Source organism: Drosophila hydei, unplaced genomic scaffold, assembly GCF_003285905.1.
Source record: "Drosophila hydei strain 15085-1641.00,03,60 unplaced genomic scaffold, DhydRS2 tig00008147-arrow-arrow-pilon, whole genome shotgun sequence".
Taxonomy (NCBI): Eukaryota; Metazoa; Arthropoda; class Insecta; order Diptera; family Drosophilidae; genus Drosophila; species Drosophila hydei.
Genome location: NW_022045851.1, coordinates 362,760 through 378,331, shown reverse-complemented (window position 1 = coordinate 378,331; position 15,572 = coordinate 362,760). Strand labels below are relative to the sequence as shown.

The 15,572-nt window shown below is 40.0% G+C and overlaps 1 protein-coding gene and 3 long non-coding RNA genes across 4 annotated transcripts; all 4 read left to right on the top strand.

Moving 5' to 3' along the window:
* The first annotated feature begins 3,303 nt into the window (after window positions 1-3,303).
* On the top strand, window positions 3,304-3,731 carry LOC111603459. Its single transcript, XR_002751688.1, has 2 exons — window positions 3,304-3,380; window positions 3,455-3,731. It is a non-coding gene; the product is annotated as an uncharacterized LOC111603459 (long non-coding RNA).
* Window positions 3,732-4,302: 571 nt separating this feature from the next.
* Window positions 4,303-4,604, top strand: LOC111603455. The gene is made up of 2 exons (XR_002751686.1): window positions 4,303-4,399; window positions 4,445-4,604. It is a non-coding gene; the product is annotated as an uncharacterized LOC111603455 (long non-coding RNA).
* A 585-nt stretch (window positions 4,605-5,189) lies between these two features.
* Window positions 5,190-5,536, top strand: LOC111603460. The gene is made up of 2 exons (XR_002751689.2): window positions 5,190-5,290; window positions 5,348-5,536. It is a non-coding gene; the product is annotated as an uncharacterized LOC111603460 (long non-coding RNA).
* A 9,225-nt stretch (window positions 5,537-14,761) lies between these two features.
* On the top strand, window positions 14,762-15,091 carry LOC111603427. Its single transcript, XM_023321011.1, has one exon. It carries the CDS (start codon window positions 14,762-14,764, stop codon window positions 15,089-15,091), a length of 330 nt encoding a protein of 109 aa, XP_023176779.1.
* The last annotated feature ends 481 nt before the right edge of the window (window positions 15,092-15,572 follow it).

Below are 15,572 nucleotides of genomic sequence, written 5' to 3'. Positions count from 1 at the left end.
TTTGCATACTTCTGCCGCTACTATGGCTGCAGCCCTTTTCCGACTGCACGTAGAGTTTGTATTTGACTTTTTCCTACTTTTTGCACAAATTAAACTGCTTCATTACATGCGGACATATTTAATTAGATGGCATAGGAATACATTTTGTTTTGTTTACCTGCCGGTCGCTGTTTCTCGCGATAATTTGGCTACACATGTCGCACATCTGCGCAGCCTACCTGTCACTTCCTGTATTTAAATAATCCTGCTGGCTGGCTGCCTCATTTTAATGTGGCATACCAATTGCAATAATAAAAGAGTTGCAACTGTGATGTTGATGTTGTTGTTGTTGTCTTTTTCATATTATTTTACTTGGCTGCAATAGACATTCCTATCTTGGATCACATTTACTCCACATCTCTAGTTTGCCTTCTAGCATTTCGTATTTGATAACATTTCGATTCGATATATTTTTTTCCCACTCACCCACTCTCTCTCTCGTTCTCGTCCGCATCATTACCACTTTTATTGCCGTCTTCAGTGTCTGCGTGTGTTTCCTGTATCGACGAGTCAAGCGACTCGTGCTCAAGCGATATATCAATGACACACAGGCCACACACATGTACACATACATCACATATATACAAAAAAAAAAAAAAAAAAAAAAATATATATATATATATATATATATATATGTTTTCGCATGTTGCCTTTCACTCACGTCTGCCCATTCGCCTCCATCTGTTGCCCCCTCTTTCTCTGTTGAGCAGTTGCTTAAGCGTTTTGTCTGCTGACTTTTCTATGAAATCCTTCTTACAACTATTGCTAAAGAGAGTTTAATACTTCTTCAAATACACTTGCTAAGAGTCTTACAACTTTATCCAAAGTTATGCCACGCATTCATGAAGCAATCGCTTACTTTTGGCAGTGAGTAGATATAAACGGTAAGATCAAGTATAAGCCAAGAGTCTTGAGAAAAACAGTTAATTATAAAAAAAAAAGTTAAATAATTATTGCATTAAAAAATAATAAAGGTACAGTATTTTTAGATATTTCTTCAGCCATTGGCGCCTTGATAAATCGGAAAAAAGTTTCCACAGTTTTAGACCTAAAATCGCCTAATTAATCATGGATTATGACCCACTGAGGCGGGGTATATCTAAATATATACATTCTGGATTCAATTCTAGTGATTTTGCACCATGAACAAGTATTATTCGGTCGGTCGCGCCCGACTGCAATGAATTTACTTCTTTTTTTAAACAGAGCTCAGAATCAGTCTGCATCTTTAGTTGGTTGGCTTTTTTGCCTGCGCTTCATTTCATTTCTTTGTTAACATGATTCGTTTTTTATGGCAGCTGTGAAAGGATTTACTCCATTTGGCTTAAATACTTGTTTTAGCTTAGTTTGCTCACATGAGCACACCCCCAAGAGCTCCCCGCCGCCAGCTACCTCAGTGGGAAGCATTTGTTGGGTTGCCTTAATTCATTTGGTGCATTATTTAAATTGCAACGCAAGCGTATTGAAAGTTCACAAAGAAGCGTTTGCTTGGGTGTATGAACTATTCACCCAGAGCCACGCCCCAAGCATAGCTCAGCGCCTGACCGAGTGGAGCTGATTGCTTTTTGTCATTGTCCGAAGGTTAAGCAAAGCAATCCAGCCGGACATCCGTTTAAAGTTCAAAACGAAGACGACTTAAAACGATTTCCACGAAACTTTAAGAATGAAATAAACTTTTTAAGGTTTTACGATATATTTGCGTTATGCTGCTTTACGTTTATCTGACAACTCTTTATAGAAACTTGGCAACTCTTGCTCACTTTGACGTTTAACAAAATTTATTGAGTTCTCCGCATTTATTTTTTGTTTTGCTCCATTGAAAAGCTCATGCTTAAAAAAATTATTAAATATAACAAAAAATGAATGTGACTGTTAATGAATGCCTCCACAAGATGTCGAATTTGGGCCTGGATGAGCTTGAAGGCGCAGCATCTCTAGAGTGCCTAGATAGCTCCGACACACTCCCACTGGAATACTACGTGTCAAGCGACTCCGAGGGCATACAGTCCGCACCGGAGCTGAATGCAGCACAGCGGAAAAGCGATAATGCCCGATTGTACCCGCTAGAGGTGAAGCTTTACTGGACCTACGAGGAGGTAGAAAGGGGCCTCATGAAGAAGAAGCGCAAGCGATGTGTGGACTTGTATACTGAGAGAACCGTGAAGCGTAGGAAATGTATCAAAGAATGGGGCGAAGTGGCCAAGAGCAATCAACTAAAAAGTCTACTAAAACAGGAAATGGGCTACGAGGCAGACGATGAAAATTAATTAATTAATAAAATAATTGAATGTTGACTTAATTCCCTTTATTATATTTGTAATTCGTTGCAATTGGTTTTTAGCGACATTTATTGGCATGCATGGATCACCAACAATAAAACCCGATCTAAATATCTAGATTATAAACTAATTAACCGTATTGCATTCCAAATATATTCTTAATTTAAAAACATGAGCAAAAAAGGAAACTAGGGATACCCTAGACCCCGCCATGTTACTCCATAACGTATATCTATGCATAGAAACGCAAAACACGCACAGTTAAACTTGATACCCATATTTGTATGTATGTACATATGTGTGTATTGGAATAGAAAGAACTGTAGCTTATACGAATAGTTGACTAAAAAATACATGGTCTCGCATCATTTGAGCTCGTCCATCTACAATCAAATAGCATGTTTGTCAAAAAAACTAAAAATGGCTTGCACGCAATTCATTCCATGCCTCTTTGGCAACACCGCCATTTCACTGCTTCTAGCAAATCCAATTTAAAGTATCCGCTGATACTTTAGCACAATTCAATTACTATTGGGTCTCTCACAACACTTCAAACATATCAATGTATGTGTGCATTCACTGAGATGGTCACATACATACATCAAGAATATTTATAATTTATTGCGCCCCACCAACTTCTGCCTATTATATACCACCCATTGTGGGCTCAGGATAAGAAAAATTATGAATATTTGTTGCTGTAATGTGACCAGAGTATTGCATGGCTAATATTATAGCGAATATATATTTAATCATAATGATAGCTTCAGATATTAAGAGAGGAAAATCAGGTGCAGACTCTAATTCACTAACTTAAATCATAATTACACCTATATAGAATACAAAATTTACCATCAATATATTTGTTAGGCTCTACTATTGCAAGGCTCGTTTTTCATCTCTTATAGAAAAATAGTAAGCTTTGAAAAAACAATCAGCAATTTTCGTACCTAGCTTCGATCTGGCTTCTATATCGTCAGTTCAACGCCTTGCTTCAAAAGTACAACATCTCAATCCATTCACAAATAATATTAAAAATGTTCATTGGTCCAGTTCAGAAAGGTACGTTAATATATATAAATTTATTTAATTGTGCTTAAAAATAAATAAATGAGTACATTTTTACTTGTAAATAGAGCATCTGCACATGATGATCCTGGGTTGTGGTTGGCCGTGTGGATCGCTCAGTGGCCCATGCAGTAGTGGCTGCTGTGGTGGTTGCTGTGGAGGCTGTGGTGGTTGCGGTGGCTGCTGCTGATAATAAAACCGATTCTCATGGGATTTCTGGACCGCGACTAATGAACAGCTATTGCCTAGACTTCCATAGGATAGAAACGCCACCCTCAACACCTTTTGGCAATAATATTATTTGCAGTTATTAAATAAATAAAATGTGAGGCTTTTCTCAGAATATATATTGTAGTTTACTCTGGGTTGTAATACATTGTCTGCAAACAATGGGAATCGTTTGTGATGGCGATATGTGAGGTGGTTAGGTAGTGGAGCTGAGCCCGTCTGGTTACGGATTTGGAACATCCCAATATTTGGGGGAGACTTGTTTTGGCAATTATAAACTGAAAAACGACATTCAGCTCAGAAAGCCAAACATGTTTAGAAGCTAAACATGTTCCTGTATCGCAGTTATGCCCTACCAACTCAAATATTCATTCACGGATATATGATTGTTGTCTAGTCTTTAAAGGCAGTCAACAGTTAAGTAATTGTACATTGCGGTGTATTTTCCGATTTGCCAGGCTATTAATGTACGATAAAGACGATATATTGCAAATTATAAGTCTCTAGCTTCAATAGTGGTGAAGTAGTCATACGGACGGACGTGAATGGGTATAAAAATAGCCTGTCCAAGAAGGTACTTTTTCTATTCAGTGAAAACTTTCATATCAAATTTTGTTACAGAAAAAAATGAATAAAGTCAACTTTGAAAAGTCTGTCTACAATTTTACGAGCTGGGTCCGCTCCATGTTCAATAGCTTCAGTCTCATATAAATATTCAAAAGTTCCACACTTAAATTTATATTGCATTAAATTTTGCAGAATGTTCATCGGTCCGGTCCAGAAAGGTAATATTTGATATACTAGAAAAAGATTAATTTATTTTCGTGTAGAACATCTGCACAACATGATCCTCGGTTGTGGCTGGCCATGTGGGTCGTTGAGCGGTCCCAGCTGCTGTAACAGCTGTTGTGGAGGATGCTGTGGAGGCTGCTGTGGGGGATGTTGCGGTGGCTGTTAAAATAAAGAAAGTGGAGACTGGACCAGGATCAACATGAACTGATGCGCAGAGCCACATAAAAAAACTAAATTCTCCATCTAATGCTATAAATTGAGGCTAAAGTAGGCAATTTTAAAAAGCTGTTTTAAAGATACTAAAGTCATTTCTTTTGTATTAAATTAAGGCTAAAATATACCATCATTTTAAAAAGCAAAGGTTTATTAACTGTAGTGTTGTAGCTTAATCCGTGGGATTAAAGAGTTAGTATGAGTGGACTGCCCCCGCTTGTTATCCTGGGACGTGGCCAAATAATATGTGAAACTGTTTTCTAAGTTTCCCAATTCATGTTTGCCTTCTATAGTTGCTGTAGTGTTGGTAAGAGGCTGAATTGTTGTCCAGGCTATATCCGTTTGAGTTTGCGCATTGGTTGCTTTTCTGGCTGGTACCTTAATTTCTACTCCCTGAGAGAAAGAGTGATAGCATTTGCTGAAAGCGAGATGGCTATTGAGATCATTCAAACAGGTTCGATATTCATATTGATATGATAACCTTTTCACATAAATATTTATATATATGTTAATCAAATCACCTTAGAGAAATAAATTACATTGGCCCATGTGTGCTTTCAAATTGTGATTTTTGAATTCAGTCTAGCAACAGTCCGAAAGAGACAGAGCTCTTTAATATTTTTTTTGTCAAATTTCCAGCTTCAGGATGTTTATTCGTCCGATTCAAAGAGGTTTGTACTAAAGTTGCTTTAAAATTAAAATAAATTGAAAATTAACTTCAATGATAGAGCATTCACACGATATGGTCCTGGGCTGCGGCTGGTCGTGGGGTTCGGTGAGCGGATCCTGGAACGTCAGAGGTTAAATGACGAAGGAAACATGCAATGAGTCATAAATAAATTTTAATTACTTACGTAAATTCATGCAGGTTGCGAAATCACTTAAATAATAATAAATGTCATCAATTAATAATGCAAGAACTCGTTTTTTTCTTTATAAACTCAAGTGCTAAGCCATAGCCATTCCACTTGGCATGTGCATCTATTAATGCATTGTTCGGGATTGAATTAAATTTTTGGTCAAGGGAAAGCTCATTAGCAAATTGTGGCATAAGCTGATGCTGACGCTTTATTGCACACTTGCATGCCTCAATTGCATATAGTACTCAAAATTTCCAGCAGCTCGACGAGCTAATGCCACATGAGGCAAACAATGCTTGACAGGAGCAGGTGAATGCATGCCGGGGCATGTAGAACGAAATGCTTCATTTGAGCAGCAGCAGTCAAGAATGCTCTGGCATTGAAATTTTAATTAGTGTCAAGTGCTGCCCACAAAATATAAATGTGCACCGGGCGTGGCTTATTGTTGATGTCAGCAATTGAGTTGATCAAAGTAAATTGCTAGCCAAGTTGCTCATACGCCCCATGTGGCGCCTGCAATTATTAATGACTACTGCAAGTGCTGCAGCACACGAAAAAAAAAAACAAATACTCCACAGCTCTTCAGCCTTTCAGCCCTTCATGCTTCCATACCGGCTGCCTGCTGACATTTCAATTCATTTCGGATCGCAGTGGTGTCTGTTTTGTATATCACGTATTAGATTGTCGGGGCCAAGTGCCTGGGGAGATGATTTCCATCATTCATTCTCTCCTGCGGGGCGGTGTGTGTCGAGCTGAGTTTTCAGTTGCTGGCAAAAGTGTTGCCACTTTGAATTATGAAGCAAGTGTGTGCCACCTATACCCACACACAAACACACACAAACACACACACACATACACACACACGCACAACAGGATGACGCAGCTTTGGGAATAAGCAGCTGAGAATCTGAGTGGCAGGCAAATGAATTGTTTCTGCTCGCATGCTCCCCCTCTCATGTTAACTGAACTTGACTCGCACCACCCGCCAGTCCTTGCAGGCGAGCCGAAGCGTTTAATAAGCGCAATATACATCGATATGAATAAGTAATATGAATATGCGCATATGCGCATATGCGCAAGCCAGAAAGTTAATTGGATGAAAGTGAACCGACAGCGCGATGATATGCGAAGTCAAAGCACTCCCAAAGAACCTGCGCTTACACAGCTGGTCAGCATTTTGTTAAAGCTAAAAATAAACTTGGAGATGTTGCATTACTTTTATATATTTAAACGCTTTCCTTTATTAGGTTTTACTGTACATTAATTTGGGCCACACAGTGAAACCATATTGAAACTATCAGAATTATTAACACGTTCTATGTACATTGTTTAGCTTCGTTTCTTAAATAAGGGAAGGCGACAGTTCCAGACTCACTTTTATTTCTTTTCATGTAAGTCCGGTTGTTTGGCAATTGATTTTTGGTTAAAACAAATTTTGCAGTTTTTGAATGAATTTGATATCTGACAATAATCTGATATTAGCAACGCTACCAAGTCCTACTAACAGGTTAGATCTCAACTCAAGTAGATCTGCTGAAATGCCAGTTTTAGCAAAGCCTGCATGGCTATGATACAAAGCATGCCCAAATAAACTTTCCAATTCAACTTCCCCAGAAAGGAGCTGTCATCGGATGGAAGGCTGGAAGGCAGCATCTGGCGCATCCTATAAGACTCCGGCTGAATGCGTAACGACCCCGATTCAGATTCTAATTGGGGCTCTGCATAGCCCCCCACCCAGGGGATATAATCATCGGGCAGATCGTAGTAGGAGGTGCTCCTGTGGCTTATGTTCTGATCGATGAGTGGAGCATTCGCATGCAGATAGTTGTGGAGCTGAGGGCGTCTCGGCGAGATATTGTTCGACCGGCTCAAATATCGCAACACATGGCTGCCCACCACTGAGACCTTACGCACCACCATTTGTGGACGTGGTGGGGCCCGCTCCGCCGTCAATGGTAATAGCAAAAGAGGGAGCTGCCTTAAGTGCACACCGTCCCCAACCTGGCTGTACTCTCGAATACTGCCTGTGTTCATCTTGGGGGCCAGTAAGTCTTGCATGGCCTGTGGCGTCGTCGCCATCATCATGGTGGCCATAAAGGTACTGGGAAGTTGTTCAGTTACGCGTATGGGGTACCGAAGTGTATTGCCAATTGTCGCTTCTGTTCGGGACATGGTAGTTCTGGTGCTGAATTTTCTACTGAACCGAAAAAGTTTGTTTTCAATGTTTTTCGAAAGTCTAATGAGTAGACAATATCAGACTGCTAGGCCTCCATTCGAATAATTTAAGGATCTTTTGTTTGGTTCTCTGAGGATGTAATCTAAATTATCTACTTTAGCATGGAATGATATCTAAGCGGGTGCTCAAATAAAGCTATCGAAATAGTATCCATCTTGTTTGATAATCATATAAATAATCTGTGTCTCTATGTCTTTTTCTCTCGCTCTTATCTCTCTTCCTTTCCCTATTCACTCTGCTTTCCTTCTGTCTTTCAATCTCTCACTCTCTTTTTCAGCTTCTTCCTCTCTCTCTCTCAATCTCACTTTCTCCCTCTCTCTTTTCACTCTCTTTCCCTCTCTCACTCTCTTTCTCCCTCAACTTTCGCTCTCTTCCTCTTTCTATCTCTCTCAGCATTTAAGCATAGCAAACACAATTCTGCTTGCCCCAAAAGATGCATTGTTCAGGATCTTGGGGATGCATGCAACGCAGCGCCGCTGTACATTTATGCAAATGATATGCCAGCGCGAGTGCGCTGGCTTTAGTGAGCCAGTGTTGGCAACTGTGTCGCATGGCGCAAGAAGCCAAAACAACTTCATGGCCAAGCGCAAAAAACTCACATGCAGCAGCCTGTGGCACACATATGACGCAAGTTTAACACGATGCAGCCGAAATAACAAGTGAGACACACACACTCACAGGCAGAAACAAGGAGAGATGCAACATACACACAGCGAGTCGCGTTCATTTTGCGCCTTATCTGTGGCCGCAAGTGTTGCAAGTGCTCGCCACAGCAACTGAAATTATGCTAATTTTTTGGCTTTTGCTGGGGCAGAATGCTCCAGCTGGTGCAGCGGTTGTTTTTGTTGCCACAGGACATTGAAATTTATAAGCAATGGGAGATGGGAGATGGGAGATGCGAGTAATGGCCAACAGTTGGAGACGCGCTGCTGATAACGTGGCATTAATAACTGCCGCTCGGGCTTCTCTCTAGGATGATTGAACATTTTGCAATGCGCATTTGCTTATCTAGGCAGCCACCTACACGAGTCTCCACTGTGCCACTTACCCACTATTTGTTGCTCATTTGGGAGCTAAGCAAAATGTCAAGCTCTTGCTTGTCCTTCTGCTCCTGATAAACTCTTGACCGCCTTTGCACAATGCGTCCCCATTTGGGCACCCCACTGGGCCTGCTCTGCCCTTGCTTCTGCCATTGCATATTCAACGTTTTGTTCGTCAAGCCTTTGAAAATTTCAAAACTTGTGCTGGTCAACTCTCCAGCGGCTACTTAAAGTCCCGTCAAGTGTTGCATTTACACAAGAATTTTCCTCTTTCTTATTCTCTTCTCTCTCTCTCTCTCTCTGTTTCTCTATTTTTCCTGAATAAAATTTTTGCTGTGGGCAATATATGAATGTGTTGCCAAATTGAGGAAAAATTGTTGCAAATTTGTAAAGAAAATAAAAAAAATTTGAAAAAGGAAGAAATAAAAAAATAAAAAAACCTATACTAACTAAGTTTCCGTCTTCCATTTATCCATAGATAGTAAAAGTAAAAATGAGGAGTTAACACAGTTCAACTTAACTCGGTTCGAATATGTTCGAAACAAGATTTTTCCTTGTGGAGCTCCAAGGCTTAACACAACAAGCTCAAGCTCTCATTTATATAATACTAATATAATTCTCTCTGTAATTTCGCTCAATAAAGAAACCCAAATGCCATTTAAACTGCCAACTACTTGGCCTTTTTTATTTCTGCTTCGTTGCCCTTGAAAAGTTCATGCGCTTGGGCCCACGCCACACACACACTTGCAAAGAAATTTGATAATTAAAGCACTTCCCACCCGTTTCTAATCAGTCTTTGGAGGGTTCTATAAATATGTGAGTGTGCCACAAGCCGCAAACACATCCGCTTACATTGACACACACACATACATACATAGCTACAGTTATATGTGGTGCACATATTTTTGTTTTATTTCACAAGCAATTGCGAAGCCAAGTTAAGCGCCAGCTTGCAATTTGCCTTTAACTTGGCCAAAAACTGCCAAATGGGCCGATGGCTACAATTAATTCGACCCGGTCAATGGGTGGCTGGCTGGAAGTGTGCAACACAACCACACACTCACACATACACACACAGCATGTCTGAGCTGTCGATTGTGCCGTTTTGCCTGATTTGCTGATTTCACACACACACACACATTCCCTCACACACACACACCTCTATAAAAAACTTTTGTTTTGCATTACACCATGCAACAAAAGTGGCCGCAACTTTGCTCAGTTGTGTTGTAACGCCCCGGTCCAAGTTTGGTTAATGAATGGCAGGCTTAATTATTTGGCCAAAGGGGACTCGTGTGTCCAGCATGGAGAAAGAGGGCCCACAATCAGCAGCCGCTGCGCCATTGTTATGTATATTGCTGGGTTCACGGAGCAGCCCAGTCTGCCCTGGTGCCTGCCCCAGCAGCGACTGTGGGTTGCTTTTAATAATTGTTTATATCAGTCGGACTCAACTTTTTTTTGCATTTCGCTTTTTCAGCATTGTTTAAATATTCCAAGCAAAGTTTCAATTGTCTGTTTGTTGTTGTTGCATATTTTATCCATTGATATTGTGCTGGCAATTGGCTGTTGATTTTCCGTTTTGTTTTCTCCTTTCCTTTTATAGGCTAATTCACATTGCATATTTAATTAAATGTTTTTATTTAAGTTTGTTTTGTATGGTTTTGTTTTCGTTTCCGATCAATTACTGTGAAAACGGAGTTTCAACAAAAGCTTTGCCTGACTTCACTTCAGCTCAGCTGCTGTCTGATGCTTAATTAAATGGCGGAAATATGCTAATATGGAAAATATATAGGTATGGATTCTATGCTGATTTCTATAACAATTTTTTAGCGGTAAAATGCTTGCAAAATTGAAATGAGGAAATAATGAAACTTTTACTTAAAACCTTAAGACAAGTTAACTTACTCTATAAGCAATCAGATAAGATATTGAGATAAGATATAGATGCAGAAGAGGAGGATGTGGGCCTTTGCCTCAATCAGAACTTGCGTTACGACTCGATTAAGTCTTGTCAACTGGAAACTAAAGCATCAAATGCTGACACAAATTAAGTGTAGCATTTATTTCTTTGTTTATTATTGGGAGCTGCAGACTTTCGAGCTGCTTCACAATTTATTCAACCCCAAGAGTGAACGCTTTGAACTCGTTTTCTTTTATTTGCAACCCCATGTGAAGTATTTGCCAGATTGCCCGACACTTCATCAAGTTCACGCGTATAACAAATCGATACACCTGCGCGCTAAACACACCTGACAGAGCACATGCCGCCTCTGTTCTCCTGCCACCCGCTTGGCCCACTGCAAAGCCAGACAATTTGGCAGCCAAAGCGGGCTACCTAAGCATCCAGTAAACCACCCAGCTGGGATTTCAATGCGTCAACGTCTCTGTCTGCATCGCTTGTCATGCATTTTACGCATGAGAAAATATTTTCAGTTAACAAGTCCGAGGGTTGAGCTACAAAAAAGCAACAAATATAAAAAATAAAAAATCGCAATGCAAAGTGCACAAGGAAGTGCACATAAAAATAAATCGAAATCTGGCGAACCTAGCAACAAGCGATGCACCATGCCAACAAGAAGCAGCACTAGGAGCAAGAGCGGAGCAACAGCAGCAGGATACGGCCAGGACAGGACTGGATAGCGGCTGGCAGCAGGGCGTCGGCATGGACTGGTCGGTCATTGCCGCCCGGTCTTGTTTATTGTGCGATATGATATGAATGACACGTGACTGAGAGACATGTAGGAGCGGGAATGGAAAGGGAGTAATAGGAGTAACAGGAGTAACAGGAGTAGCAGGAGCAGTCAGAGCAGCAAAAATTATGAAATTTAGCGCAAGCCGCAAAACAGCAGCTACAAAAAACCAACCGACAGCTACACACAGGCACACAGGGACACTCATACACACAGACAGACAGACAAGCAGTTATATGACAGCTTTGCCATATCGCACCTGGTGCACACAAGCCGATAGCACCCAACAGGACTTGATGGCATGCAAAAAGCACAGCTGTCAGCTGCATGTTTTTTTATTTCGAATATATATATATAAAAAAATATAATGAAATTTATAAATGATTATTTATATTATTTATTATACGATCATATGACAATCACAAACTGATACAGCATAAAACGCAAGACCCGATGCATACGAAATTCGGCCTTACGAAGTAGTGAAAAAGGAATGCGTTAGGCAATATGAAATATAATTTTTACATTTAATTAACAATTGCTATTAACGATTTGCATTTTTAACATTTCCTTTTCCTTTTGGGTAACTGAGACTTGTCGTGTGTATGTGTGTGTGTGTGTGTGTGTAAATACATGGGACGGCCAATGCGCTTAGAACTTTCATTTCGTTTGGCGCAAATTGCTTAACCACAATGCATGTGTGTGCGATTGTGTGTGTGTATCCTAAGCGACAGCGCACACATAGACAGCGGTTGCACTCGCATATTGTGGCATTAGCAACGTCAGCCTTGTGACGCTTTGCTCCATTTCTCTCCTGCCGTCCGACACTTTACAACACTTGCAAGGTGTCGCCAGCAGCTGTTGCTTAACGCAACCGCCAACGGCTTAACGCTTTGCTGCGCTTTTTTCTTATGCTATCCCATGTTTTCATCTTTACACACATCACACACACACACACACGCACACACACACACACACACACACACATGTATCAGTCATTTGCAGTTGCTAGGCAGGCGACGTTGCGTTGACAGCCGCAAGTCGGTGGTTGGGTGGTGCGCTTGTGGTTTGGCTTTCATTCAAGCCACACAAATTAGGAGCTATGTAAATACGGATGATTCAGCAGCAGCAGCAGCTGACAAAGTTTCTGACGAGCCCAGATCGACATAAAATAAAGATAAAGCACAGACTGCCAACTTCGCTTTAGCTAAAAATATCAAAGATGAAGGTAAAAATCAAAGTAAATTAATTTTTCTGTATTATTGATTGATATTTTAGATTTCTATAATTTAAAATTCGATTTTCATACAATTTATTCAAATTACCAGATGCCTTAGTGCAGGCATATATGTATATTCCACGGCGATAAGTAGGCAACACGTCCGTCTGCTACCTCGAGACGCGACTTAAGCCGTGCTGTAAGCTTTTATGCTCGTGTGCCTAAGACGCATCTAATCTAAGCAGTCTATAGGCAGCTTACGTATTTGTATGCATGTGTACTTGTATGGCATATGTTAGCTGCAAATGATTTTTATCTAAAGTATTTCTAATCGAAAAGCAGCTCAAAAAGGATTTTTTATGCCCAGCAAATATTTGAAAAGATGTGCGAGACGAGACAAAATACAATTTAAGAACACGCACTCAGTTACTTAGCAATCGAGCTGTAACTTAAATTTAAGGCCAGTTAGTTAACTAAATACTCGAGCAACTCGCTTCTCTGCTTTGTTTGCTATTAAATGACCAATTTATACACACCCACACACACTGTGTAGGGCACATGAGATATGTTTTGTTGTCTTTTGTTTGTCTGTTGACTCAGCTGAGTTGAGTGCTGCTTGTATTTTGAGGTGATATTAAATTTATGTCTATAGCCACATTTATGACGCATACGCCACGGGGCACCAGGGCAAGCAACTTGATTAAATTTAAACTTTCTACAATTTTGTGGACATAGTTTGTCTACATTACGGCTTCCACTCTGAGCAAATACCCTTGACAAATATTTTTGTCTTTTGTTTCAGCTACGGAAACACGCACAAGTGCATCCACACACACACATACTCCCACGCACATACACATTGGATTACCATTGTCTGCTATCCTCGGGCTGTTGCATGGCGCTTTACCTATGTGTTGTGTCTGTTCAATTGACAAAGTTGCACAATTACCGGCCAGCTACAGGGTAATTGTAATTAATTGACACAAAATTATTATCTGAGGCCAGTCCATGGCAAAGGCCTAAGCATGTTTTGGTTATTTTCATTGAAATTAATGCCGAGTTAAATTCGAAAGATAAATAAAATGATGATTAATGGCCAAATACATGTGACTCGAGCTGCGCATTAGAGCAAATACATTCACTGCTCGAGCAGCTCGGCTCGCCTTTAATTAGAGTCTTTAGCTGTGAAGTGGGCCAATTAAAAATATGTTTTACTACTCTGCAAAGTGAAGATTCTCCACTAACACTTACTGTGATGAGTTGGCGTTTTCATGGCTAATTAAATTTATTAGCCGCTTATTAAATTGAAATATCATTAGTTCAACATTTTTGGCTTATTTCCTTAGTTATTTGTTTATATAAACTTGATTTCTTCGCACTGTCAGAGAGTCTCTATCCGCTTTCTTTCTCTTCCCCTCTCACTCATGTGTAATTTAAGCGGAAATGAATTTCAGCGTCACTTCCGCTTGACCCAATTGAAGTGCACACACACACACACACACCCACACTTACAAATATATATTCATATTAACGTCAGTGTTTGTGTTTTTTGCGGTCATTGTGTTTGTTTCTTGTATTTATTTACTGCATTTGGAGCCAACTCTGCGTGCTGTGCGGTTTCACGTGGCAAGGTGGAGAAAGCTGTCGTTAAGTAATTAGTAAAATGATTACTTTGCATAAATATCAAAATAAAGCTCACATTGTGTGGTCGGATAGGTTGATTGAAACAACTATTAGAAAAAATATTGTTTAGGCAAGAATAAGAATTTGATGTATTTGATCTATGAAACCATTTAAGTACTTCTTTTTGAGTCTTAAACACACTTCTCAAAGTGTGCTTCAATAAGAAATTAAATTTTTTCTAAAGCTCAACTGCAGTTGAACTGAATCAAATTTTACCTGGCTTAGTTATAGCTGAATTCTTCTGTTTGCTGGAGCTGCTTCCACCTAGCATTTTGTGTTCCTGTTTGATTCTTACAGGGAAAGTAGGCTATGAGCCGTATTTTAAGAACTCCTTTGTTTTTTTCTATCAGTTTTTCTGTAATTTAGCATTTCTAACGTTCTCAATAAAAAGTAATTAAAAAAATATAGAATAAGATGGGGGAGGAACAGCAGCGTAACTTGAAATATCTTGTGCACACAATGCTATTTATGCTGAGTCGGCAGGAGTTTCATGTGCATCAGATCAGCTCTGAGAAGCAGCGACTTATCAAGTCGATTCACAAATCTGCACCTGATGATCGCAAAATCGAGCACATGAAGCTCATTCGGGAGTATCAGCTCCTTCTGGCAGAAAGTTCATGGTATCTAACGAAGCAGCAGGCGAAGTTAAAGAAGTATCTAAGAAAGCATCCCCATCTCAAGGGACTGGAAATTTACCAGCAAGCAGGTAATGTGCTTAAGGAAATGCACACCCTGACCAAGTAACTGTCCAAAAAAATCCTGATATCTTTGATATCCCTTAAAAATTAAGTTATTGAATAGTAAGACTTGAGATTTATGAATAAAAATCGTAGTTTATAATAGATCGCAAATAATCCTTTGAACAACTATCTATGTACGAGGAGACCACGGACTGAGCACTTGCTGTTGACAGTATTCCTTAGGATATATACAGAATATCTTCGACATAATTTGAGATTACAATTACATTCAGTTGCTACATCACTGTCCAACCAATGCACCCTTTTGACAGTTTTCATCAGGGTATTGGCTAACCGCATGGTAAAGTAATTTCTACTTAACCACAAGTTACTCTGCACAGCATAGAAAAGTGGCAGCAGAATAGAGAGAAAGTTTAGAACAAGCCGCGGCGCCGCAGAAATTAAAATAAAGTGCCAAGAAAGTAAGACGAGGACCACTTTCGTGTTGGCCATCTTGAAGTTGGCCAGAACCAACGCCAAAGCTG

Bases quoted from the DNA above. Each gene is read 5' to 3' on its own strand.
- LOC111603427 (XM_023321011.1), top strand. From the start codon at position 14,762: ATGGGGGAGGAACAGCAGCGTAACTTGAAATATCTTGTGCACACAATG.